The following is a 27,347-nucleotide window of genomic DNA, read 5'->3' as shown; positions in this document are numbered from 1 at the left end:
GGGCAGAGAGAGAGGGAGACACAGAATCCGAAGCAGGCTCCAGCCTCTGAGCTGTCAGCACAGAGCCCGACGCGGGGTTCAAACTCACAGACCGCGAGATCATGATCTGAGCCGAAGTCGAAGTCGGACGCTCAACCGACTGAGCCACCCAGGTGCCCCTTAATTAAAAAATTTTTAAAGGTTGGGGCACCTGAGTGGCTCAGTCGGTAACAGTCCAACTTTGGCTCAGGTCACGATCTCACGGTCTGTGGGTTCGAGCCCCGCGTCGGGCTCTGTGCTGACAGCTCAGAGCCTGGCACCTGCTTCAGATTCTGTGTCTCCTCTCTTTGTCCCTCCCATGCTCATGCTCTGTCTCTCTTTGTCTCTCAATAATAAATAAACATTAAAACATTTTTTCTTAAATAAAATTTTTAAAGGTTAAATAGGAAAATATATTAAAAATTAATGTTAATATTAAAAGAATTAACTCTACAGAGAGCACTATAACTTTTGTGAATCAACAAATGTTTATAAATATTTAAATACTACAAGGCAGAATAAGAGAGATTAAGTCATGTTATAAGCTTTGTAGGACTGTTTGGAAAACTATCACTCATACTAAACAAAGTAATCTTTAAAAGCTAGATTTTTAGTTTTTAAATTCTATTTGGGCCGTGAATTTTTCTCCAAAAACTCTATTTTGCCCACATTGGAAGGAAAAAAATTACAAAATCATATACAAAAACTTCTAGGATAATTCCATGTTTGGTCCAAAGAAAATATAGAAGAGAAAAATACTCAAGAAAAAGGAAGTATTCCAAAATGCTTTTCTCTTCCAGTGATCACAGATGAAAGCGGGAGAATAAGAGTGTCACATACAATGGTGATGAGGGTGATGAAGGAGCAGCCCAGTTGTATAGAGTTCTTAATAAAGTATTGATCCCACACAATAATATTAAACTTAGAAGATTTAACTTACAGGGAGCCTGGGTGGCTCAATCTGTTGAGTGTCCAACTCTTGGTTTTGGCTCAGGTCGTGATCTCGTGGTTTTGTGAATTCAAGCCCCACATTGGGCTCTGGGCTAACAGCCCGGGGCCTGCTTGGGATTCTCCCTCTGCCTCTGTCTCTGCCCCTCCCCCACTCATACTGTCTCTGTCTCTCTCAAAGTAAATGAATAAACCTAAAAGAAAAACTTTACAAACATTAAAAAAATTAAACTATAGTAATTTTTAGGTAAAATTTTAATATGTACATAGGCCAGAAATTTCATCCTGTATTGGCAATATTTGGCAAACACTGAAGAATGTTGTATTACTATTGATGATAATAAACAGTAGTAGCTCACATTTCTGGAATACTTCCTATGTGTCACTTCCTGTAGAAGGATGCTATATACATTAACTCTCCTAGTCTCTCAAAACAACCCACTCAAAGGAGTACTATTATTATTTCCATCTTACAAATGAGGAATCCAAACTAAAAGGATGCAACCTGTTTCAAGTCTAATGTCTAGAAATGTTAGGAGTAAGTAACTTCATCAAGGGCATTTTATAAATTACATATAATATATACTGCTATAATTGCTATTTGTAAAAAATGTAGAACACATCTTTGTAGGTATATGTACATATACATATATTCACATGGGCATTGAATTCCTTAAGCTATTATCACTGGAAGTTGAATTATTCAGTCAAAGAATATGCACATTTAAATTTTTTATACATGCTGCCAAATGGGTCTCCAGAAAGAGGTACATGAATTCATATTCCTGCCAACAGTCTATAAGAACTCCTATTTCTTTTTCTACCCTTCCCCCACTTGCTCTCTATCTCTCTCAAAATAAGTAAACTTAAAAAAAACCTTAGATTTTTTACAGTATTTTTATGTTTTCAGTGTTTAGAAGTAGACAGTATTCAGAATTAAACTGCAATTTTGATGAGAAATGGAGATCTCTACATTTTTCTCCCCAAATTATTACATACCCCATCATTTATCAAATAATCTATCCTATTTCTATTTCAAAAAATGTATTTTTTATGTTCTAAATTCTTGACATCTGGGTTTATTTCTAGACCATCTTTATTTGCAAATACTAAACTGATTTAATTACTGTAGTTTATTTATTTTATTTTATTTATTTATTTTGAGAAAGAGTGAGAGCAGAGGAGGGGCAGAGAGAGAGGGAGACAGAGGATCCCAAGCGGGCTCTGGGCTGACAGCAGCGAGCCTGGTGTGGGGCTCCAACTCACAAACTGTGAGATCATGACTTGAACCAAAGTCGGACATTCAACTGACTGAACCACCCAACTGCCCCTAATTACTATAGTTTGAGCAAGGTTTCTAATCAGGAGTGCTCCCAGAACTTTGAGCAGAATAATTCTCCATCGTAGAGGACTATTCCATAAAATGCAGTGCTCTTGGCATCCTCATAAATGACAGTAGAACCCCCCCATCCTGTGGACCAGGGGACACTGAGCAATGTGTGGAGACATCTGTGGCTGTCACCACAAGTTTGTGGGAGAGAGAGCTCCTGGCATCAAGTGGGTAGAGACCAGAGATGCTGTTAAACATCTCACAATGCGGAAAACAGCCTCCTTTCCCACCCAACAAAGGATTATCTGGTCAAAATGGCAAGAGTGCCAAGGTTGAGAAAAGCTGATTTAGACAAGCAAAAACACTCTCACTCATTTCTGAAAGTTCCAGATTCAGTTTGAAAACTACCAATTTAGAATATATTCAGATACGAGGGACACTTTCCAAAACTGTGTAGTGTTTCATTTCCAAATCAATTTTCAATCAAATCCTCATATTTAAAAAAAAAAGGAGGGGCTATATATATTTAGGAATTGGATTCAAATTATCTTAAAGACTAATTTAAAAATAATTGAAATCTTTAATATACTTCCTCTTCCAATCTGAAAAGGAAAATGTCTCTAATTTTCCCCTGAATCTTCTTTAATAAAATTCCAGTTTTCTTTAAAAAAAGAAACTATAGAGGTTGTCAACCTGTGGTCAATGAATTCTTAAATGGGCTTCAGGACTTTCACTAAACAGGCAAAAAAAATGATGCCTACTCAAAATGAGGTAGGGGTGTGTGCGTGTGTGTGTGTGTGTGTGTGTGTGTGTGTGTGTGTGTGTGTAGGTATGTGTGTGAGGGTGTGTGCACAGGTGACAATGGCTTTGTGTATCCACATACATTTTTTTTTTGGGGGGGGAGAGTAGTTTTAGAGTTTTTGTCACAGTGCCAAAGAGTAAATGACAAACTTACGGATCACTGCCATGAGTTTCACATTTCTAATTGTATTATTCCTAGATATTTTCTAGTTTTTCTGTTATCACTATTAGAATATTTTTACAAAGGGGTGCCTGGGTAGCTCAGTGCATTAAGCATCTAATTCCAGCTCAGGTCATGACCTTGTGGTCTGTGAGTTCGAGCCCCGCATAGGGCTCTGTGCTGACAGCTCAGAGCCTGGAGCCTGCTTCGGATTCTGTGTCTCCCTCTCTCTCTGCCCCTCCCCCTCTCATGCTCACTCTCTCTCTCTCTCTCAAAAATAAGTAAACATTAAAAAAAGGGGGGAGAGAAAATTTTTATATTTTTAAATAGATGAAACTGATTAGCCAATATTTTCATATGTGCAACTCATATATAGCCTTACTTGCTGTTGCCAAAAAGTTTTTTAAGGTTTTGAGTTTTTAAGATTGACTACTATACCATCTGTGAATAATAATTTGTTCTCTAATTTTTTTTTTTTTTTTTTTTTTTTGCGCGGGGCAGAGGAGGTGAGATTTAAAGCACTGCTAGATTTGAGGACAGTAACATATCCTTGTCTTCTTCCAAATTTAGATGCAGATTTCAATTTTTGGTAAAAGGAAGGAGGGTTTGGGGCAGGTTCCCCAACCCAATCCATGGGAACACATGCAGAGTATCTACAAAATCTTTTTTAAAATTAGAATATATATGTGTGTATATTTTATATATGGATGTAAAGAATTTCTGAATAAATATGGGAGTGACTGCTAATGAGTAGGAATATTGTGGGGGATGGGTGATTAAAATGTTCCAACTGTTCTAAAACTGACAGTAGTGATGGTTGAAGAACTCTCTAAATATGTTAAAAGCCATTGAACTACATGCCTTAAGTAGATGAGTTATATAGTAATGTGGATTATATCTCAATGAAGCTCTATTTTCTTTTTTTTTCTTTTCTGATTTTATTTAAGAAATCTCTATACCCAACCTGTGGCTCATACTCATGACCCCAAGGTCAAGAGTTGCATGCTCCTTCAACTGAGCCAGCCAGGTGCCCTAAAGCTGTAATTTTCTAAAAAGGCATCTCCTCTAAACATTAAAAAAAAAATTTTTTTTTAATGTTTATTTATTTCTGAGAGAGAGAGAGAGAGTCAGAGTATGAACTGGGGAGGGGCAGAGAGAGAGAGGGAGACACAGAATCCGAAACAGGCTCCAGACTCTGAGCTGTCAGCACAGAGCCCAATGCGGGGCTTGAACTCACGAAATCATGAGATCATGACCTGAGCCGAAGTTGGATGCTTAACTGACTGAGCCACCCAGGCGCCCCTGGCATCCCCTCTAAACTTTAACCAAAATAAATTCTTTTTACCAAATATTATATTAGAACATATAATTTTATGAGGGTGGGGAAGGAATCAGAGCAAAAGAAAAAAAATTGAGAGGGAAAAACAAAGCACCTAAGGAGAGTATGCTATTCTGAAATTAAAGTATAAAAAAAAGGCTTTAAGAGGCCTTCAGCATGCAGTTCCATTCATCTCTGCTATACCATTTAAAAGCCAAGTGTCAGAGAAGTCAATTATATTCTGAGTTTCTAGAACCTAATATACATCAAGAAACATGTCTATTGTATGATTCTCATTGCTTCTCTATGATCATGCTCTTATAGGTTACAAAAAGTCATCCCAAAACCTTCTGCTCCTTGATGTTTAAAAATGTAGTTTAAATAATGAATACCAACAGGTTAGAAAGACCAGATATAAAAGCGTTTAATGTCTGGGATCAAAAGTGGGACTTTTTCGAGATAGTGGCTTCTCTCTGTGGGGATCACTCCTTTTAGATAAGGTGAGGGGTGGCATATTGGCAAAGAGAAGGCAAGTTGCTCTGGACAGAAGGCTCTGAAACTAGATGGATGGCACAGCTCAGTAGAAAGGCTATCTCTAAAGCACTATGAGCGGACCTGGATTTTCATTACACCCCCAACATCACTATCCAAGTTACACACCCTCTGTCATTAATTTGTCCCAAATATGGAGTTTCTATAATGTGCCAGGCCCAAACAGAGAGGATCACTCGACTCATGGAACTTGAAGGGAAAGACAAACTAATAATCACATAAATAATCACATTTCGTTGTGTTATTAAAAAAAAATACAAGAATATATATTAGAATGAGGAATGAGGCAAGGTTTTCCAAAGAAGGTGAGATTAAGCTGAAATCAGCCCAAAGACAAGATATCCTTTTAGAGCTCTTCTGTAAATCAAAAGAGAAAGCATTTAAAGAATTGGGGAAATGTATGACACATAGTAGGTACTCAATAAATTGTGACTACAACTATATAGCCACTAAAATTGTGGCAATAGGGGCGCCTGGGTGGTGCAGTCGGTTAAGCGTCCGACTTCAGCCAGGTCACGATCTCATGGTCTCATCTGGGCTGATGGCTCAGAGCCTGGAGCCTGTTTCCGATTCTGTGTCTCCCTCTCTCTCTGTCCCTCCCCCGTTCATGCTCTGTCTCTCTCTGTCCCAAAAATAAATAAAAACGTTGAAAAAAAAATTAAAAAAAAATAAAATTGTGGCAATAAAAATGCAAAGGAAGCTACAAATGTGGGAGAAATTGGTAATGAAGATTAATTGAGGAAGAGAGACCACAAACAGAAGTGAAGCTTCAGTCTGGAGTAAGGGCTTTATGAAAAATTGAGAATATAAGGAAAAAGGTCAGCCTTCAGGAAGAAAACACATTTTGTTTTGCACAAAAGATTTATAATGCTAGAAGAAAAAAAGACATCATATCTTTCTGGCAGCCAACTGAAAACATGTCAGGATGTGAAAGAGGATGGCTAAAAATGAAGATTTGAAAGTCACCACGTGATAGTCAACTGAGTGACACTTCATGCCCTCAGTGATCTTAAGCCTTTGTCAAGACAATCTAGTTTTTAATTTAGGTATTAAAGACAATTACCATAAAGTTAAGTCGGAAGTTCTCTACATTGGCAACTTCCCTTGGATAAATCCTGTAGGTGTGATAATGGTAGTTTTCAATAGCTAAGCATTTATGTGGATACTGTTTCTTAATTCATAATTGTTTCATAATCCTTAATTAAAATTTCAGCACTTTTTGGGGTGCCTGGGTGGCTCAGTTGGTTAAGCGTCCGACTTCGACTCAGGTCATGATGTCACGGTTCATGAATTCGAGCCCCATGTCGGGCTCTGTGCTGACAGCTCAGAGCCTGGAGCCTCCTTCAGATTCTGTGTCTCCCTCTCTCTCTGCCCCTCCCCTGCTTGTGCTCTGTCTCTGTCTCTGTCTCTCTCAAAAATAAACATTAAAAAAAAATAATTAAAAAAAATTTTCAGCACTTTTCATTCAATGGATGGTTAGAAGCCTTCTTATAATTAGATACCAGAATGTCATGAATTATGCTCAACTATGCAAGATAAAGGATCTATAATATAAAGAGCTATTATGTACCATACTATCTATATTAGTTGTCACATCTAATTCTCACAACAATCTGTACAGTATTTTATCAAGTATTCTTTTTCTTCTTAACAATTTTATGTTGTTAAGTTCAATGGTTACTTCCATGATTCTAACCTCCATAAACTCTCAGCATCATTCCATATTTGGCTACTGAAGTAGAGGGACAGAGGCCTTCTTGAAACATATTCTTCTCTTAAACTGCCTAACTCTACAATCTCCTGGAAATGCTAGTGTGCTAGGATGCTCCTTTGCTTGCTTGTGAGGCCCATGCTGGGTTAGCTTCCTGTTGTTGTCTATACATCAGTCCTAAGTAAACTCACCAGCTCCCATGACTTAAAATACTACCTAGATCAATAGTTTTCAGAATATGGTCCCTGGATGAGGAGTATCAGCATCACTTGGGAAATAATTAGGAATGCAAATTATCAAGTCCTCCCAGATGTAAGGAATCAGAAATTGGGAGGGGGCCCAGCAGCTAGTGCTTTTAACAAGCTCTTTAGATGCTTCTGATGCACTCTGAAGTTTGAAAGCCAGACTTCTAGATAAGTGTTTTCCATACTACAGGTTGCAACTTATTAAACCGTCAAGAAATAAACTGAGTTGCAAACAGCATTTTAAAAAATGAAATAGAGGGGTGCCTGGGTGGCTCAGTAGGTTAAGCGACAGACACTTGATTATGGCTCAGGTCATGATCTCACGGTTCCTGAGTTTGAGCCTCACATCAGGTTCTGGGCTGACAGTACAGACCCTGCTTGGGATTCTCTCTCTCTCCCTCTTTATCCGCCCCTCCCCTGCTCATGCTCCCTCTCTCTCTCCAAATAGATAAACTTAAAAAAAAGAAAAATAATAAAGTTCTTCATATGTTATAAAGGTAAGTACTATTTTGTGAAACTTTTATTTCAATTATATATGCATGTAAGTGTGTGTGCGTGTGTGTGTGTGTGTGCGCGCGCACATCTATACCCGATTGTTAAGTAATCCATAGGTTACCGTGGATCACAGTCTGATTAAAACTCAGATCTATAGGATTATATGAGCTCTTTGTATGTCTGGCTCCTTCTTGTCACTTTGGTCTTATCTTGGCCGTTGTTTCCTATTCTACTTAATGTTGACTCCTGCAAAGCATTTAGTCTCACTACTTTGTTTTATTTTAGTTATTCAGACTATTTATCAATATTTAATCTATCTCATTGTTTATAATCTTTCTCTCCTACTAGAATATAAGCTAATGAGAGAGATCTTGTTCTCTCTGTCATGTTCCCAACACCTAGAACAATCTCTGGCCACCTATAATATCCACTCAAAAATGAAGTTTATAAAGAAGTAATTACCAAAGATCACCTAAGTTAGATTGTAACTACACTTTAAAATCCTATGTGTCTCACGTCTGTGACCTAATACAATCACCACTTCCTAGTGGGCCTAAGGCTTGGATTCCAGCCATCCACTTCATAGTCCTGGACCATGGGAAAGTCAGAAAATCATACTTTCACAACTGTTAAAAAGAAATGGTTAGATTTGGGACAGTAAGAATCTGATAAAACAGTGAACCAATCTACTTTTAGTTTTGGATGGATGAGCAGAGTAGTCATTTAATAAGAGTCAAGGAACAAAGAAAAAAGCCATGGGATCCACTTCACAAAGAAATATAGGAAGCTAGAGGCTTTAGGCTCACCTACATTTAAAATGTGAACCATCTAATACCCCATATGGTTCAAACCCTTCTGAAGAAAGGGAAAGTATGCTGGGAAAATAAAATTAGGGAGCAAAACAAATGGAAAATCATATTCACAGCGTAAATATATTTGCTGGAGAATCTGTGAAATGTTACAGTTGGATGACTTAAGAATTAGAAGTTTTTTCTGCATTCAGTGTAAAATGGCGTTTCCTGAACCCCACTAATATGTGAATGTGTTTGTGCACATGTATGAAAATACATGTATGCCAACTTGGAACTTTGGGGAGGGTGCTACTGTCTTATGGCATCAAAGCCATATTTACTGGATAATCTTAACCACTTTGTACCTACTTCTGCTATACTAAATGAGATTTAAGTAACAGGAAGTATAGATGATAATACAGGCTCTGGAATCAGAGTCTGGGTTCAAATTCCATTTCCACTACTTACTAGCTGTGTAACTTTGGAACACATTCCTTAATTTTTCTGAGCCTCAGTTTCTTTATTTGTATAATTAGAGACCTCACAGGTTAGTTGTTAGACGTTAACTGAGTTAATAGATAAAAGGCCTGACGTATGGACACCAGAGTGTTTACTTGATATCACATCCTTCTACTAAGCTCTTTAAATGCTTTTCTCCTCAGGTTATAACTATGCTGTGAGGAAGGTTATCATAAGACATCCCTTCCCCCACTTATAGATGAGCAAGTGTGAGCCATGAAGGAGTTAATTCACTTGTCCCTGAATTCACAAATAGAACTAGGATTAGAACATTGTCTTTATCACATGCCTAAACCAGATTTCCTAACTATGCAAATATGGGCATTCTAGCATCCTGGAAATTATGAATAACCAACAAGTATCTCCACTCTGCTGCAGCTGTCCTAACACCTATATCAGAACAAGGGATTATGGTACACATGTGCATACACATATCAATCATATCCATCAGTGTAACTCTCCAGAAGAGGTTGAGAAACACTACAGCACACTTGTCATATTTTGTTCCAATGCCTTTGTACACTCCCTTCCAAGTTGGTGACCCCAATAAAACTATATATTTCATAACAGACTCAATACCGTTAGTAAAAAGCAGTTGGCTTTTAACAAAGATTTGTGGAATAAATGAAGAAAATGCTGCACGAGAAAGGGCTCTTTAAAACCACAAAGTGCAAATCAAGTTTTTATAAAGCCAACTAAATGATTATAAACACATCTATTTATATTTTAATTCACATCTTATTACAGTATTTGGGAAAATACCGTTATAAAATCAACTTAGGGGGCACCTGGGTGGCTCAGTCGGTTAAGCGGCCGACTTCGGCTCAGGTCATGATCTTACGGTCTGTGAGTTCGAGCCCCGCGTTGGGCTCTGTGCTGACAGCTCAGAGCCTGGAGCCTGTTTCAGATTCTGTGTCTCCCTCTCTCTGACCCTCCCCCATTCATGCTCTGTCTCCCTCTGTCTCAAAAATAAATAAATGTTAAAAAAAATAAAAAAAAAAATAAAATCAACTTAGCAATAATTATTAGTAAGAGCTATAATACTTGTTGAAATTTCACTGTTTGACAAGCCAAAGGCTCTATCACCTTATTTTAATCTTCACCCCCAACCCTGGGAAGTAAGAACCATGATTTTTATACAAGAGGGCATGCTGAAGGTCATACACTAAGAAGTCCTGCAGTCAGAATTTTAACTCTTTCGATTTCTCTATCAAACTCCTTTTTTAAATCGTGGAAGGAACAAGGTTATTTTTAAAAGAACATATATAAATACGTATTTCACAAACCATAAAATTCACCCATTTAAATACATAATCCTGTGGGTTTTACTAAATTCACAAAATGTGCAACCATCATCACAATCTAATTTTAGGGTATTTTCATCACCCTCCCCAAAGGAAATTCCATGTACAATAGCAATCAGATCTAACTGTATATACTTTACATGCATAAAAGAAATGCAAATTCTTTTAAATAAAGCCTCCATTAAATACATGTATGAATGTATATTTGATACAGCTAATGCAAAGAAAATCATGAAAGGAATTCTAAAGGAGAATATGACTCCAGCCTTCTGTAATTTTGCATTAGCAACATCACCATCGGTTTGAATACAGAAAGTCATCAAGAGCTGGCATCCACATCCAACTCTGCTTATTGTGGGCAAAGTGCAAGTTAAAGGACTTCTTAGCATTTTTCCGTTCACAACCAAATAGTAACAGTAGGAGGAAATGTAGATAAAATACTGTATAACCCGCTGCCTTTGACATTCACTCTACTATTAGTATTAAAGGAGGGAAGTTTAGTAAATTAAGTGAAAAATTAAGGAGATGTAAATTTTCTTTTTCAGCATGATATGCTAATACACATTTTCTAAGAACCCACAGAATGGCATTGATAATTGACAACCATCATGAAAGCACAATTTAATAAATTCTGCATTCACTGCAAAGAATGAAAAGGAACTCACTGTCGGTAAAGGCATATTCTTCATTTTCGTCACTGTCATCAGACGGAGCTTTATAAGGAGGTGGAAGTTTCATTGGAGGTGGAGCGGTTCCTGGTCTCTGAAAATGCAAAATTTGAGAGAAAGGTTAATTGCCTTTGCACAGTCCTCTTCCTCAATGACAAACAGGATAAGAAGATAATCTAAATATTTTGACTGTATCCAATTTCAGTCACATAAGAAGGGCTGTGAAACAAATACAATTTGTCTTCTTATATTTATGTTATTATGTAAGTGACCCTGTGATATAAACATACTACTATAGAAAAATAGGAATTCAAAAGCAACATTTAAGACGGTTAACCTGCCCAGAAGAATACATTCCTTTCCCCAGTGAGAATGCCAATTATATATATTTTATTTACACTGTTATTAACCAAATAATTCAAATGAAAGACATTTCAAAATCAATGTAAAAACTATCCACTATATTAATTCTATAACTATTTAAACTGTTTACTCAATTGCAGAAGACACAGATCTCATTCTTATATAGTTGAAATGAAATACCAAGATTTTCTAACTGTAAAAATATTCATCTGTAATTTGCAGATAGTCAACATATACATTTTAAGGTTTTAAAAAACAAATCTTTATGATGAATATTTTTTTGCATTTCTGTAGACGTATTCTTTAAATTTAGCCACCAAATGATACAGCACATAAATATCTGCCTGAGATTTAAAGTAGAACAAAACTCTATGGTCAGATTACCTTCACAGAATGTAGACATTTTCTTGAACGCTGGGAAAAATAAAACATGCTGAAGTTTACAGAGAGATCCAAGCTGCTAAAAAGAATAGGAGCTGATAGATCCAAGCACTCCACAAATATCAAAATAACTGGATTAAGATTTGTTTGCTACAGGGTTTCAATAGAGTACATTCAATTATGCTTTATATGACAAAACCACTAATGGCAGGATACAATCCAGTAAATGTCCATTACAGAAAGCAGGCCTGTAATAAATTCCTCCAAAGCAGAAAACATTACCTGAGATCCACAAAGAAAAACACACACCCAAATTTATTTAAGATTAAACAACAAAAGAATACAGAAGTGTGATCATGCTACGTCTTTATTCTTGCTTGAAAAAACTTAAAAGTGGGTTAACTGAAGAGTCAAGAAGGTGCATGTATTCCTTTCAGTAAACCTTTTCCTCTGAACCAGATCATTCCAGGTCAAAGACAATACTTGGGACAAGGACAGACAGCTTTTAATATTAAGAGATATGAACTCTTTAATGGCATTTAAAAAACACATTTAAGAGGAAACTGTTACACCACTGATTTTATTAAAATTAACTTCTACCAACACTTTTTAAATTTACTTTTTAAATTTACATCCAAGTTAATTAGCATATAGTGCAATGATGATTTCAGGAGTAGATTCCTTAATGCCCCCTTACCATTTAGCCCCCCCCCCCGCCCCCCCTGCCGTCCCACAACTCCTCCACTAACATTCTGTTTGTTCTCCATATTTAAGAGTCTCTTATGTTTTGTCCACCCTCCCTGTTTTTATATTATTTTTGCTTCCCTTCCCTTATGTTCACCTGTTTTATATCTAAAAGTCCTCATATGAGTGAAGTCCTATGATATTTGTCTTTCTCTGACTAATTTCACTTGGCATAATACCCTCTAGTTCCATCCATGTAGTACCAACACTCTTAGAATATAGGATAAGCATGTCCTGGTCACCCTGTCGTTTGATTGTGGGTTGCCAGATACCTGGGGCATATTTCTACTGCTCATAAGGGAAGGTTGTAGGGAGGGCCAGGCTCTCTTGGTGGCAATGAAGGATGGAGCAAGGGACATACAAGGAGGCCAGGTGAATATAATCTCCATGAAAGCAGAGAATAGTAGTGTGGTATCCTTAGTTTCAAGAACAGTGCCTGGTATAAAGCAGGCCTCCCAACACTATAGTCTGAATGAGCAAATAACTGCTTGCCAGTCATGCTGCTTAGGTCTAACATATTAACTTCTAGAAAAATGACAGTAATGGAAAAGGTTCTTGTCCAATAGCATTGCATAGTAATTTTGTCTGGTAGAGATGCAAATTATTTTAGTCCTGTAAAAAGGATAACTCCAAAGGTTATAGCTTTATTGCCCTGTCAAGATGTTAACCAGTTTTGTATCTAAATTTGAATCTTACTCATGCATTCTCTGAACAACTAATAAATACTTCACTCTCTCCAATTCTCTCAGAACCAGGCTATCTTGGTGGTTCCCTCCTTAATGAGGTAAGTAAATAACTGGCCCCTGTACATATTACATAATTTCATAGGTCACTTGGACTGTGAATTATTTCCCATTAGCAGGAGTAGTAAATGGAGTTTGGGTTTTACAGTCTGACAATTTAGTGGTATTTGAGGACTCATTATATATTGGTTCTACGGGGATCCATTCTCTAGGTTGAGAGACAATTGAAAATAGGTTGTTAGTCCTTATTTCCCTGTTGGTGTTTTTGTGCAATAACAGGTCTTGAGTCCACTGGAAAGAATAGCTTTCTGACATGAAGACCAGTGGGTATGTACATTTCTATCTACATTTGTCCTATGACTCAAGCTATAGGGTAGAGGCCGAAAAAGCTCTGTGTATCTGAAAGTGAGAAAAGCCCCTACCTCTCATTGTGAGAAATATTTTCCTACCTTCAGAGGGTGCTAATAAATTAGAAAAAAAAAAATCTCTTTCTGATTGGTTTATAGAGACTAATAAGCATTATTTAAATCTAATATTCCCAGTTTTCCAGAAAATAGTAAAACTAACCTCACATGACCTTAGATGTGTCAGTCTTTTAACTGAAAACCAAAATACCTTTCCATAGAAACCACGAACTCAGAGGTATTTTAATATAACAATTCAGATTCACAAAATCAAAGTGATTTGGTGAATTTAGAAACAGCTATACTTTCTCCCTAATATCCTTGATCTTACTGATGTGGAGTATAAAGCAAAATAAGACTATAAAAACATTTACACCAATGTTGCATGATCCCCACATGTCTACATGCCACGTATGCATACATATAATATATAAAAGAATATCACAAATATTTACACATCGCAGAGTATTGTCAGCCAATTCTAAGACCTAGCACAATGTGGATTATAGTGATAGAAAACTGTATCACCTGTTACTGTTAAGAATAATCAAAGAGCACATCTTGTAACACTCTAAGTGCCACCAGGAGGGTCACAAAAGATCATTCTGATCTTTGCAAAAACCTTCATGAGGTTCTCCTTAGCCCCAGACTCGAGCAAGTCCAGATTTCTCACTTGAAATAGATGTGAGTCTTAACATCAACCTTATGAAGGAATAATTTACATACAATAAAATGTACTCATGGGGTGCCTGGGTAGCTCAGTTGGTTAAGCTTTCGATTTTGGGTCAGGTCATGATCTTGCGGTCCCTAAATTCAAGCCCTGTGTTGGGCTCTGTGCAGATAGCTCAGAGCCTGGAGCCTGCTTCAGATTCTGTCTCCCTCTCTCTCTGCCCCTCCCCCAGCTCATACTCTGTCTCATTCTCTCTCAAAAATAAATAAATGTTAAAAAAATTTTTTTAATGTACTCAGTTTACGTACTTACTTGGTATAGATACATTTTTATAAGTTTAACATGACTGTATTTTTTTTAATGTTTATTTACTTTTGAGAGGGCCAGAGAGAATGAGAGAGAGAGAGAGAGAGAGAGAGAGAGAGAGAGCAAGAGCAGGGGAAGGGCAGAGAGAGAGGGAGACACAGAATCTGAAGCAGACTCCAGGCTCTGAGCTATGAGCACAGAGCCCGACGCGGGGCTCAAACACACAAACCATGAGATCATGACCTGAGTTGAAATCAGACACTCAACTGACTAAGCCTCCCAGACGCCCTAACATGACTGTATTTTTAAGGACTATTATGTTTGGTTGGACACAATATTTGCATTTGGGTAGTACATAAAAAGAAAATAAAGAGAATAGGAGACCACTTCTCTGTGAAAGAACATCTCCTACTTGTATTAGTGTCCATGACTCCTTTAGAAAAAGAGTATATGAAGTAACACTGAAGCAAATTTTAGAAGGAAAATGCCAAGGAGTTACAAGCATATAGTGAGTATTAGTATGTCTATGAATCCTGATGGTCTGTCATTTCACACTCCGTGATGAAAAGCAGCCAAAATTTAGATTTCTAGCCTACATCTTTCCTAGTATTTGGTTTCAGGTGACATTTATTGTCTCTTTTAAGGTTGTAATTCTAGAGAATAAGCACTGCTTTTGTATTGAGGAAACAATGCATAAAAGGAATTTTATTTTACCTTATTTTATGAGAGAGTGTGAGCAGGGGAGAGGGGAAGAGGGAGGGAGGGAGGGAGGGAGAGGGGGAGGTAGAGAATTTCAAGCAGGTTCCACTCTTAGCATGGAGCCCAATGCAGGCCTCAATCCCATGGCTTAAGGACCATGACCTGAGCGGAAACCAAGAGTCGGACGCTCAAACGACTAAGCCACCCAGATGCCCCTAAAAGGAATTACTTCTAATGATGACAATTTTAAAGGAGATTTTTTATTTTATTTTATTTTATTTTATTTTATTTTATTTTATTTTATTTTATTTTATTTTATTTTTATTATAGGAAATTTATTGTCAAATTAGTTTCCATACAACACCCAGTGCTCATACTAAAAGATGCCCTCTTCAATGCCCATCACCTACCTAAAGGAGATTTTTAAAGAGATAATATAATTTGTAATCATCTGACCTCCCAACTTTGGGAAGTCTGTCTGCCTGTGCTCCCATAGTATCCCAGGCATGCTTTTTTCATCGTAATTGTACTTTTGGTTATTTCACTATGTGTCACATTCATCTGTGCACCTCTTGGAGTAAAGGTGCTTTGTTATTTTAGAATGTAGTATAGTGCTTAGCATGTAAACTATAATTTCAGATAAGAGACGTGGTAAGGTACATCCTGTAACCACTGAAACATCATCCCGTAAGGGAGATGCTGATACTGATCTGACTTCTCTCACTGCAATGTTAACTCAGTGGTTAGTCATTCTCTGAACCAAAGAACTCAGCTGGACAGAACTTCACTGACTTTTGGTACTACCAAGCTCTAACTGGATTTTTTTTTTTTTTTTCTGAATGCAAATATCCTGGCTTTCTTTGAGACTCAATTTAGTTTAATGGAACAGGCCAAAGTTGGTAAGAATCATATATTTATCTTTCTCTTTCCTAGGATCTTATGTGGAATTATCCTGAATCACCTAACTACCTGTTCCCCAAACCAATGAAGTCAGTAACCAGTTTCATATGTGTGTGGTTATTATCTGTGTCCCCACAGACTAATCCCTTCTCTGCTTCCTTTATGATTTCATCTCCCTGGACTGCTCTGCACAGTAGTAATGGGCCACATATGGGTTTCCAGCAGACATTTGAGAAACGCTCAGATCTTGGAATCAAGATACAAATTGACAAAATTCCAACAACAGAGTAGACTAAATATTCTGAGAAAACCACCTTAACCACACAAAGATGACAGATAAAATTTCAAAAATGTGCTTTTGCAACATATGACTGAAGCCAGAAACGACCATAAATCCCAAATCAGAAGGTCAAGTGGTGCACAAGAAGGTGGCACTTGCCCAGAGGGCATGTGCCAATTCTTGGTGACGTAAAGCCAGAGATTTTTTATTTTGTTTTTATTCATTCAACAAGTATGTACATACTCTGTGTCTGTTAGGTACCAGGCAGTGTTTTGGGCAATGGGATAGGGCAATATTGAGATAGATGAGCTCCCTGTCTTCATGGAATTTCTTTTCCAGCCCCTTTCCAATGCCACATTTTGTGGGTCTTCATGTCTTGTCCCCAAATTGCTTTAGGTGGCAGTCACTAAATTCTATATTGTTTGCCTTGCCCCAGCTAGAATGTAAGCTCCCAGAAGGGCAGGGAATTTTTGTCTGTCTTTAAAAACTTTACCGTGATACACTGACATAAAAAACTGCACACATTTTAAAGTGTACAATTTGAATTCATCATCACAATCATGATAATGAATATAACCATCAATCCCAAAAGCTTCTCCATGCTTTGTCTTAATCCCTCCTTCTGGCCCCTTTCCCTGGTACCCCATTCTCATGATCTCCTTTTTGTCAGCATTGGTTTTATATTCTAGACATTTAATCCCTTCAAATGAAGGCTATTACTTGCAAAAGTCTGAGAAAGATTTCTGCAAGTAATGACCTAGATTCCTCCACATAATATTTCTAGAAGCAATAAGTATGGTCTTCCAGAATCTACATATTATCTGTGTCTACCAAAAGGTGCCAAAATCAAACTAGAATCCTGAACACACAGCATATGCTGATAACCTGACTATAATCTATGTGATTAAAATCTGAATTCAAAGAAGGTAACCAACCAGGTTAAAACAATTCTATAATTTGGTAAGGGAACTATGCTACTTTTTCTTATCCTTTTCAAGAACCCTTCCCCCCCAAATCCTTAAGGAGCCTTGAATGATCCCTGCATACATGTCTATAAATAAATGTTCAAACTCAGTTATAGTTTTTTTTTTTTTAAACAGGGTGAAACTTGCAATGAGTGGAGTTAAAGACAAATTGAACCAACAAACCAAAATCTTGACTACAGAAGATAGTTGGGATATTTCCTGACCTTGGCCTTAAGTTGATGTAGAAGGAAAAAAAAAAGAAAAAGAAAAAGAAAAGAAAATAGGAAAACAGTGTTCCCTGAGAATTTCTTACAAGCCCAGACTCACTCAGGCTAGAGACCTGAATTTATTCTGTGTGTGGCTGAAAAAATTTAAAGCCAAAAACCAGGCAAATACAAAAAGAGAGCTGGACCAGACTCAGTGATATTAGATGAAATAGATGTTATAGCATTACTATATAATGCCACATAGAGTAAAGATATAAAAATTTAAAATATGTACACACCTAATAAATGAACTTTAAAAGATATTAAATAAAAACCATATAAGGGGCGCCTGGGTGGCTCAGTCGGTTGAGTGTCTGACTTCAGCTCAGGTCACGATCTCACAGTTTGTGAGTTCGAGCCCCATGTTGGGCTCTGTGCTGACAGCTCAGAGCCTGGAGTCTGCTTCAGATTCTGTGTCTCCCTCTCTCTCTGCCCCTCAATTGCTTGCTCGCTCGCTCTTTCCCTCTCTCTCTCTCAAAAATAAATAAAACGTTAAAACATTTTTTTAAAAATAAAAACTTAAAAAAACATACAACAAATAGACTAATTTTACTATCAAATGGGAGATTGTTAGATTGCCCTGACCCCCTTCCAAAATACATTAGTAAGTACAACGAATATCTGAGTAACTTAACTAACTACTTTGCCTTAGTGACTTTGTATATAAACCTATACCCAATAACTATTAATGCTAGGGGTGCCTGGCTGGCTCAGTCACTGCAGCATGTACTCTTGATCTTGGGGTTATGAGTTTGAGCCCCACTATGGGTGTAGAGAATACTTAAAAATAAAATCTTAAATTCTTTTATCCTATTCTTTTATGTTTATTTATTCATTTTGTGAGAGAGAGAAAGTGAGCACACCCATGAGGAGGGAAGGGGCAGAGAGAGAGAGGGAGAGAATCCCAAGCAGGCTCTAGGCTTTCAGCACAGAGCCCAATGTAGGGCTCGATCTCCCCAACTGTGAGATTATGAACTGAGCTGAAATCAAGAGCCAGACACTTAACTTAGCCACCCAGGCACCCCTTATCCTATTATTTTAATCACAAATATACATTTATAATAAACAGATAATGTGATAGGCCATAAGAAGTCTCAGCTAATGCAAAAGAGTATTACATAGGAGCACCTGGGTGTCTGACTCTTGATTTTGGCTCAGGTCATGATCTCACGATTCCACAGTCCGAGCCCTACCATCAGGCTCCGTGCTTAGAGCCTGCTTGGGACTCTCTCTCTCTGCCCCTACCCTGCTTGCACTCTGTTTCTCTCTCTCTTTCACTTTCTCTCTCTCTCTCTCTCAGAAATACACTTTTTTTTTTTTGAAAGAGAGAGATAAAAAAAGGAACACAGCTGCTTCCATTAAAAAAAAAAGAGTATTGGGGTGCCTGGGTGGCTCAGTCACTTAAGCGTCCGGCTTCAGCTCAGGTCATGATCTCACAGTCCATGAGTTCGAGCCCCAAGTCGGGCTCTGTGCTGACAGCTCGGAGCCTGGAGTCTGCTTCAGATTCTGTGTCTCCTTCCCTCTCTGCCCCTCCCCTGCTCATGCTCTGTCTCTCTCAATCTCAAAAATAAATAAAAACATTTAAAAAAATTTTTCTTAAAAGAGTATTATATAAACCACAATCTCTGATTATAACTGAAATCCATGAGAAAATAAAAGGTTTTTTAAAATAGTCATATGGAAATTTAAAAATACATTTCTAAGTAAGTTTGGGTAAAAAAGACATGAGATGGGGACTTACAAAAAACAACAACAAACCTAACTACTGAACAACAGAAATTCAACCTAAAATCTCGGAATGTAAAGAGGGACTTGTCTTAAATGATTATTAAAAAAAATGGCTAAAAATTAATAACCTCTATAACTCTCTAAAGATTACAGTGGGGAGTGGGGGGAGTAGAAGAATAAAAGCAAACAAAGTAAGGCAGTATAAAGATGAGAACAAAATTAAGCAGAATAAAGATAAACAGAGATGACTAACGCAGTTCAAAAATTAATACTTTTTTTTTTTTCAACGTTTATTTATTTTTGGGACAGAGAGAGACAGAGCATGAACAGGCAAGAGGCAGACAGAGAGGGAGACACAGAATCGGAAACAGGCTCCAGGCTCTGAGCCATCAGCCCAGAGCCCGACGCGGGGCTCAAACTCACGGACCGCGAGATCGTGACCTGGCTGAAGTCGGACGCTCAACCGACTACGCCACCCAGGCGCCCCAAAAATTAATACTTTAAATAGAGGAATTATAGGTGTGCCTGGGTGGCTCAGTCGATTAGGCGTCTGACTCTTGATTTCAGCTCAGGTCGCAATCTCACTATTTGTGAGATTGAGCCCCACCTTGGGCTGTGTGCTACCAGTGTGACCTGCTTGGGATTCTCTCTCTCTGCCCTTCCCCTGCTTGTGCGCTCTATGTCAAATAAATAAACTTCAAAATACATACAAATATACATACATACATACACACCTACATAAAGGAATTATACATTTGAAACAAAGGTAATGTCAACTATTACCTGAATAAAAATTTTTTTAAGATAAATTAAATGAAAATTATCTTCAAAATTAATTAAGAAGTAAAAAATTAAACTATATTCACAATGAAAAAGAACTATGGATAGAACATATATAATTCAAGCTAAGAGAATACATAAACAACTTTATACCAAAAAATGTAAAAATTAAGTGATATCAGTATTCCCAAAAAAGAGCCAGTAACCCAAACTGACTCTAGAATAGAAAATGTGAATAGTTCCATAACTATTAAAGAACTGAATCAATATTTTAGATTTTCTCACATAGAAAACACAGGCCCAAAGGCGCCTGGGTGGCTCAGCTGTTTAAGCGTCTGACTTTGGCTCAAGTCATGATCTCACAGCTCATGGTTTTGAGCCCCACATTGGACTCTGTGCTGACAACTCAGAGCCTGGAGCCTGCTTCAGATTCTGTGCCTCCCTCTCTATCACTCTATGTCTCTCTCTGTCAAAAATAAGTAAAACATTTTAAAAATTAAAAAAAAAGAAAGAAAACACAGGCCCAAACTGGCTTTACAGGCTAGTGTGACCAAAGATTTAAGGAAAGAGTAATTACCATTTTACACAGAGAAATGAAAAAGAAGAAACACGCCTACCATCCATTTTGGTAGTCTCATCTATTCAAAAGCAGATAGGATAGTACATAAATCCCTAGCCAATCTCATTCCTAACCACAGATGCAAAAATCCCAAAAGAAATAATGCCAGAAAAATTAATGTGCGAAAAAGATCATGACCAGATTAAGTTTAATTCAAGAATTCAAGATTGGTTCAACATTAAAAATAATCTATTAATGTAAGTTACCACATTAAGGGATTCAAGGAGAAAAATACATTATACATACACAGTTATTTCAGTGAATGCAGATAATACATGTGATGAAATTCAATGCCAATGCCATTCGTGACAAAAAATTCTTAGCAAAATAAGAATAAAAGGGGACACTTCCTTAACCTGAAGGATTATTACAAAAACTTACAGAACACATCATATTCAATGGTGAAATATTAAAAACAATTTCTTAAGAAAAATTTTTTTAAGGTTTATTTATTTTTGAGAGAGAGAGGGAGAGAGTGCGAATGGCAGAGGGGCAGAGGCAGGGAGACACAGAATCCAAAGCAGGCTCCAGACTCTGAGCTGTCAGCACAGAGCCTGACATGGGGCTTGAACCCACAAATCATAAGATCATGACCTGAGCCAAAGTCGGACACTTATCCAACTGAGCCACCCAGGCACCTTTATTAAAAGCAATTTCTTAAATATCAGGAGGAAACACAACAAAAATGTTAGCTATCATTACTTCTTTAGTAAATACAATGGAAGTTTCAGCAGATAGAATAAGAAAAAGATTGGAACAAAGGGGAAAAGAAAACTGCCTTTATCCACAGTGATTATTATTACCTATACAGAAAATCCAGAAATAAAAATTTACATAGTATTAGAATTTGAGATTCACATTCTTAAAATTACTTTATGTACATTTATGGAGGACATAAAGACACTAGAAAGCTCTACATACAATATTTAATAAGTTTATCCTTAAGTGGTGGGTTATGGGAGATTTTATTTTTTTTGTCTCACCCTTTTGGTTTTCCCAATGTTCTGCACTGGATTATTTTATTTTATAAAAGAATAACAGTATAATGTTATAAGATCTCGAATAAATATGTAAAAATCAATTTTATGTCCAAACAAAAATCAATTTTATGTCTATACACTAGCAACAAACAGAAAATGCAGTTTAAAATATTTGAAAGCAATACAAAAAACAAAAACAAAAAAAAATAAAGGCAATACAAAATCTAGGGGTATCTAGGAATAAATCAACTGAAAGATTTACAATACCTTTCTGAACAAAATTATAAAAATTCAAAGGAATAAAAGAATATACAGGAAGATATACCATGTTAATGATTAATAAGACTAGATATCATAAAGATATAACTTCTTTACAAATTAATCTACCAATATGACACAGTTCCCATCAAAATCCTCAAAGACTTTTTTTTTTGTGGAATTTGACAAGTTACAGCTACAATTCATATGAAAAAGAAGGACACAAATAGGTAAGACATTTCTAAGGAAGAAGAAATATGTAAAGGAAATTGCTCTACTAGAAAACAAGATTTATTATTAGGCTTTAATAATTGAGCTAGTGCAGCATTTGTACTGGGACATACCTGGGGAACAAAGAGAAAACTCAGAAGTCGACTCCCCCCGATAACCTGAGATAGGATAGAGGTTGCACTATAAGTCAGTAGATAAAAGAGGGCCTATTTTAAAATAGTGGGATAATTAGTTATCTTGATGGGGAAAAACGAAAATTACTCCCTACCAGATACCATATTCTAAAATAAATTGTAGATCACCTAATTCTACTAAAATAGAGGCGGGAAAACAGGAATGGATGACTGGTTCTGATTGATGGTAAGGAATGTTTTCTCAGAGAGATGACCTCTGAGCTTCTCCTTGAAGGATAAAAGGAAGAACAATGTGGGAAATGGACTTCCAGGCTGAGACAACAGCAAGATCGCTGTCCCAGAAAGTCCCAAGAGTGAGAAGCATTTTCTAGGAATGGACAGACAACCAGCCCAGCTGAACAGCAAAGAAAGACAAAGATGACAGTGGATGACTGGTGCTTCATCATGGTTTTGCACCTGTTTCACTACTTTTCTGGCCTTCTTCATGGCCAGAACCAGTTATATTCTCAGGAAGGAAACATTATTAGTATGGTCCTTCTACCCTGATGCTAATTAAAAGACCATTCTTATTAACTGCAGCTCAGATATGCAAGAAGACACCAAAACACTTTTTAAAGGTTTGAGAGGTTCAAGTTACCTTTTCTTTTTTTTCTTCGGTGTTTTGGTCCTGGTTACTAGCGATTATGTTGGCCTTGTTATGCACAGTAGGAACAACCTAGGACCACAAAAAAAAGGGGGGAAGGAAAAGGGATAAAACATTTAAGTGTCACAGTCATCACACTATTTCTTTAAACAGTTAAAATCTTACTTAACTAAGTCTCTGACTTCATCTAAAAAGTAAAGACCTGAGAAGTAGAATTCAAGGCCAACAATACAATTTGAAAAATACTACAAGCTAGATAACCCCAAATATTGTGTGTGTGCATGTGTGTGTGTGTGTGTGTGTGTGTGTGTGTGTAACATCAAAGAGCAGTAAGTTCCCAAGCTGGTGTAGATCCACAAAGTGAAGACAGAGAAGACTAAAAAAGAAAGTCATGACATCGACTGTCATCCACACAGCTCAGTTTCCAAAATACAGTTTTAGGGGCAACCTATGTTAGTCTCTAGAACATGGGATGCACCATTTATTTGGTAGGTTTACCTTTTTCTTCACTGTACCCCAGTTCAAGTAGGTTATCTAGCACACTGTGCATACTCCATAACTATCTCAGCATCACTGTTAGCAGGAAGATGAATTATAAATCTAGTCGCAGTCCTGGATAAAAGCTCAGTGAGAGCTGAGATTGATCACTATTATCACTATACATAATGCTCAGGAAGAACCCATTACATGCTTGCACTCAATAAATGTTTACACGTGAATGAAACAGCTCCATTTCATAGAAACAATTCTAATTATCGATGGTGCCAACAGCATAGATTACTTTTGTACTCACTTCTTCTTATAAAACAATCCATGAAACATCTTAGGAAAATACAACAGTTTTAGTGATTTTTTTAAAAGGCTCCACGAATAACTAACACAAATAATTTTGCCATAGAATCTAATAATTAACATGAAGATTCTAAGAAAAAAATCTCCTTTCTCAGAAATGTAAAGAAACTGCCTGCCTTGGAATAATTTAAAAGCCAAAACATAACAACAACAACAACAACAACAACAAAAAAACCCACCTCTGTCTGGATATAATTTAAAATTAAATTTTCTTCACCTTTACTATAGAGTCTAAAGACATAAATTAATTTTGGAATAAATGAGCAAGTCTCAGAAATGTTTCATTTAAATAAAAAACAATACTAATCACACATCAACACATATGTAATGTTTTGTATACGAACAGACACTGTGAGTGCTTAATATTTATACCTCTATTTATTTATTTATTTATATTTATTTTTAAATTTTTAAAAATATTTTTATTTATTTTTGAGACAGAGACAGAGCATGAGCAGGGGAGAGGCAGAGAGAGAGGGAGACACAGAATCTGAAGCAGGCTCCAGGCTCTGAGCTTTCAGCACAGAGCCCGACGCGGGGCTCGAACTCACCAACCGCGAGATCATGACTTGAGCCGAAGTCGGATATTCAACCGACTGACCTACACGGGCGCCCCTATACCTCTATTTAATACACACCACAATCCAAGTCAGCGTCAAAAACTGGTGGGTCTACAAGCATGCACTTCCTGTCCTGAAGGATCTTAAAATATTTTGCCTCCCTGATAAGTCAGAATACCTATCCACACTGGACCTACTTTCTCCCATGGGAAAAACCAGCTGAAGTTGAATAGCAGAAGCTCTGGGGTGGGACACGATGTCAGCTGCCACTCATAAGGTTTACTGTTTTTTTAAATAGCACAGAACTATATCTCTGTAAACATATCATTAGCAAGAACAAAAGCTCACCAGGATGACTGCATCCTCAAGGAAAGTAGAAGACTCCATATTTCTTATGAAAAAACTACATTTTTATATGATTAATATGCAAATGTACCATCAGAAAAATTTAGGTGCCATTATGAAATAACGGTATTAGGGAAGTACAAATGGAATACAGGGAAAAAGAAAACAACACATGATAATAAACTTAGTGAACTGAGGATGACCCCCAATTTCAAACAGGTCTGTTTTGGAATGTGGAAAAATAATATGAGATGCTACGGTGAAATGTAGTTATGTTAAGTCGAACAAAATTACCTTGGCATAAAAACTTTCTATAGAGGAGTGCAATATAAATCACGGGTTCTGGGGCGCCTGGGTGCCTCAGTCGGTTAAGTGGCCGACTTTGGCTTAGGTCATGATCTGGCAGACCGTGAGTTCGAGCCCCGCGTCGGGCTCTATGCTGACAGCTCAGAGCCTGGAGCCTGTTTCAGATTCTGTGTCTCCCTCTCTCTGACCCTCCCCTGTTCATGCTCTGTCTCTCTCTGTCTCAAAAATGAATAAACGTTAAAAAAATAAAATAAAAAATAAATTAAAAAAATAAATCACGGGTTCCGCTCTCAAATAAGCATTTGCCAAATAAATTTAATACACACATTTCTTTCTAGGATGCTGAAAATACAGTTGAGAAATTCAGGAGAAAAAGCTTAAAAAGGTCACATATTGGTGACATGCCTAACGCATCCGTTAAAAGTGCAAATATAAAAAAGTAAACTACAACTCAAAGAATAAAAAAAAAAAGCACAAATATAAACACCACTGCTCAATTCATGATGTTGATGACAATCTACATGTAACAGGGGCACTTGAGACACAGGGTCTTTGGGGGTGCTTGGGTGATTCAGTCAGTTGGGCGTCTGACTTCAGCTCAGATCATGATCTCATAGTTCATGGGTTCGGGCCCTGCATCAGGGTCTGTGCTGCCAGCTTGGAACCTGGATCCTGCTTCAGATTCTGTGTCTCCCTCTTTCTTTCTGCCCCTTCCCCGCTCACACTCTCTCTCAAAAATAAATAAATATTAAAAAAAAAATAGACAATAGGGTCTTTGATAGTCCCATTAGGAAATGACTTCTTTGGGGGTTTTGAGGAAAGTCTCAAAGTTTAATGAAAAGTGGTCAAAACTGATTAAGCATGTGGCTATATTTTCTACTCCTGTGAGGGTCAATACTATTTGCAACAACAAATAAGCCAAAAAGAGCGCCATTTTGCAAAGATATGAAACTTGATTTCTTTCATTGCCTCATTCAAACAGGAATCATTTTGTGTTGAAAAATGGAGTAAGTCATGGACATAATAATTAACACCATCACCTGAATATGTTCCCTTGCCTAGAATCAGAGACAGTTCAATGCTTGCTGAACTGAATGCACCATGTGGCAGTCTGCTGTGCTGCATCGGGGCTGAATGACTCGAGCAAGGCACAATGCAGAGAAGATCTTTTTTGAACAGTTGCAAGAAACTGCACCGTTTGTCATCTGAGTGAAAATTTCCACTTCAGCTCACCAGCAAAGGCTGGATTAAATGCTTGCTTGGCCTTTTTGGTTGACTTTATAACTTACTTAAAAGCTGTGAACATTTTTTGGGCAGGGCATTCACAAGTGGCCACATAAAGGTATAATTTGATTGGCTCATTCTAGCTCAAAACGGTTTCTTTAGAAGTGCCATTTGGCAAGGAATAATTTGGCCATTTTTCCTATTGAACTCAAGTTTCCAGAAATAAAAGTGATAGCCTCCACAACTTTCTCTTAGTGTAAGAGTTAAAAAGTAGCTTCCAAAAACTTTGATTCCAAAAAAGACTTCAAAAGTGGATTCCAAAAAATTTCAAATGGTATCAGAGGGAAAAGACATTATTCAGTTCACCTCTGTCAGTCAGTCTTGGACTAGGAGGGATCATACCGCAATGCAGTGCACCACAGCAGAGCGGTGGGGTGAGCGTGTAGCCTACTGTGTGCACGGAGGTTCAAGTGTGGCAAAGTGTATCGATGCCCCCCCACCCCCGCCCTCAGGGCAGCCAAACATCTGTCTGTCCGGTTTGCCACCCAAATACTATTCTCTGTATGCCTTGACATACAAAAGGTTGAGAAACACTGCCTTACTTATTGAAAAGCATTTTTAGAAAACATGCACAGTTTTTCTACTGTTCAAAAGTGCCTGTGTTTTGAACAGCTGTCTTCCATAAAATAAAGAAAAATAAACATTTCTTCCCGTTACAGGGCTTATGGGTGATATTTCTGCTGCATGTTACAATACAAAATACATACCCTGCCACTAACATTAGAGTTGTAATTCCATACCAAAAGAGTAATTTATTACAGAAGCAAGCGTTATGATTAAATACTGCTGGTTTTGAATTCGGAATGTCCAAAAGAACATACGACAATGCACCATGTTTGCATGCTTTAATAAATACACAGAACATGATAGTACCTCTAGAATGGTGTTATATCTGACCCTTTATGTTCAAAGTATTTTTATAAATAAAGTAACTGGCTCAGAAAAGTTAAGTAACTTGTCTCTCAGTTAGCAAAGCTGGTAAACAGGGAAATCAAGGAATTGAAAACAAGTCGGTTTGATTCCACAGCCTGTGACTTAAACCAGTG

At 37.3% G+C, this 27,347-nt stretch overlaps 1 protein-coding gene across 6 annotated transcripts in view; it reads right to left on the bottom strand.

The window, feature by feature from the left end:
* Nucleotides 1-27,347, bottom strand: part of PATJ (PATJ crumbs cell polarity complex component) — a 367,672-nt gene that overhangs the window by 195,161 nt on the left and 145,164 nt on the right. For 5 of the 6 annotated variants that reach the window (XM_086717156.1, XM_086717157.1, XM_086717152.1 and 2 more), the window contains exons 26-27: nt 22,949-23,026; nt 10,858-10,954 (exon numbers count right to left, since the gene is read on the bottom strand). In XM_086717156.1, coding sequence (XP_086573282.1) covers nt 10,858-10,954; nt 22,949-23,026 — 175 coding nt within the window. The remainder of the gene's footprint in view (nt 1-10,857; nt 10,955-22,948; nt 23,027-27,347) is intronic. The other variant, XM_086717155.1, reaches the window with a different exon arrangement.

This window comes from Puma concolor, chromosome C1, assembly GCF_028749965.1.
Source record: "Puma concolor isolate L17-30 chromosome C1, mPumCon1.1.hap2, whole genome shotgun sequence".
Taxonomy (NCBI): Eukaryota; Metazoa; Chordata; class Mammalia; order Carnivora; family Felidae; genus Puma; species Puma concolor.
Note: the sequence above shows the minus strand (reverse complement) of the source record. Positions and strands in the feature narration are given on the sequence as shown.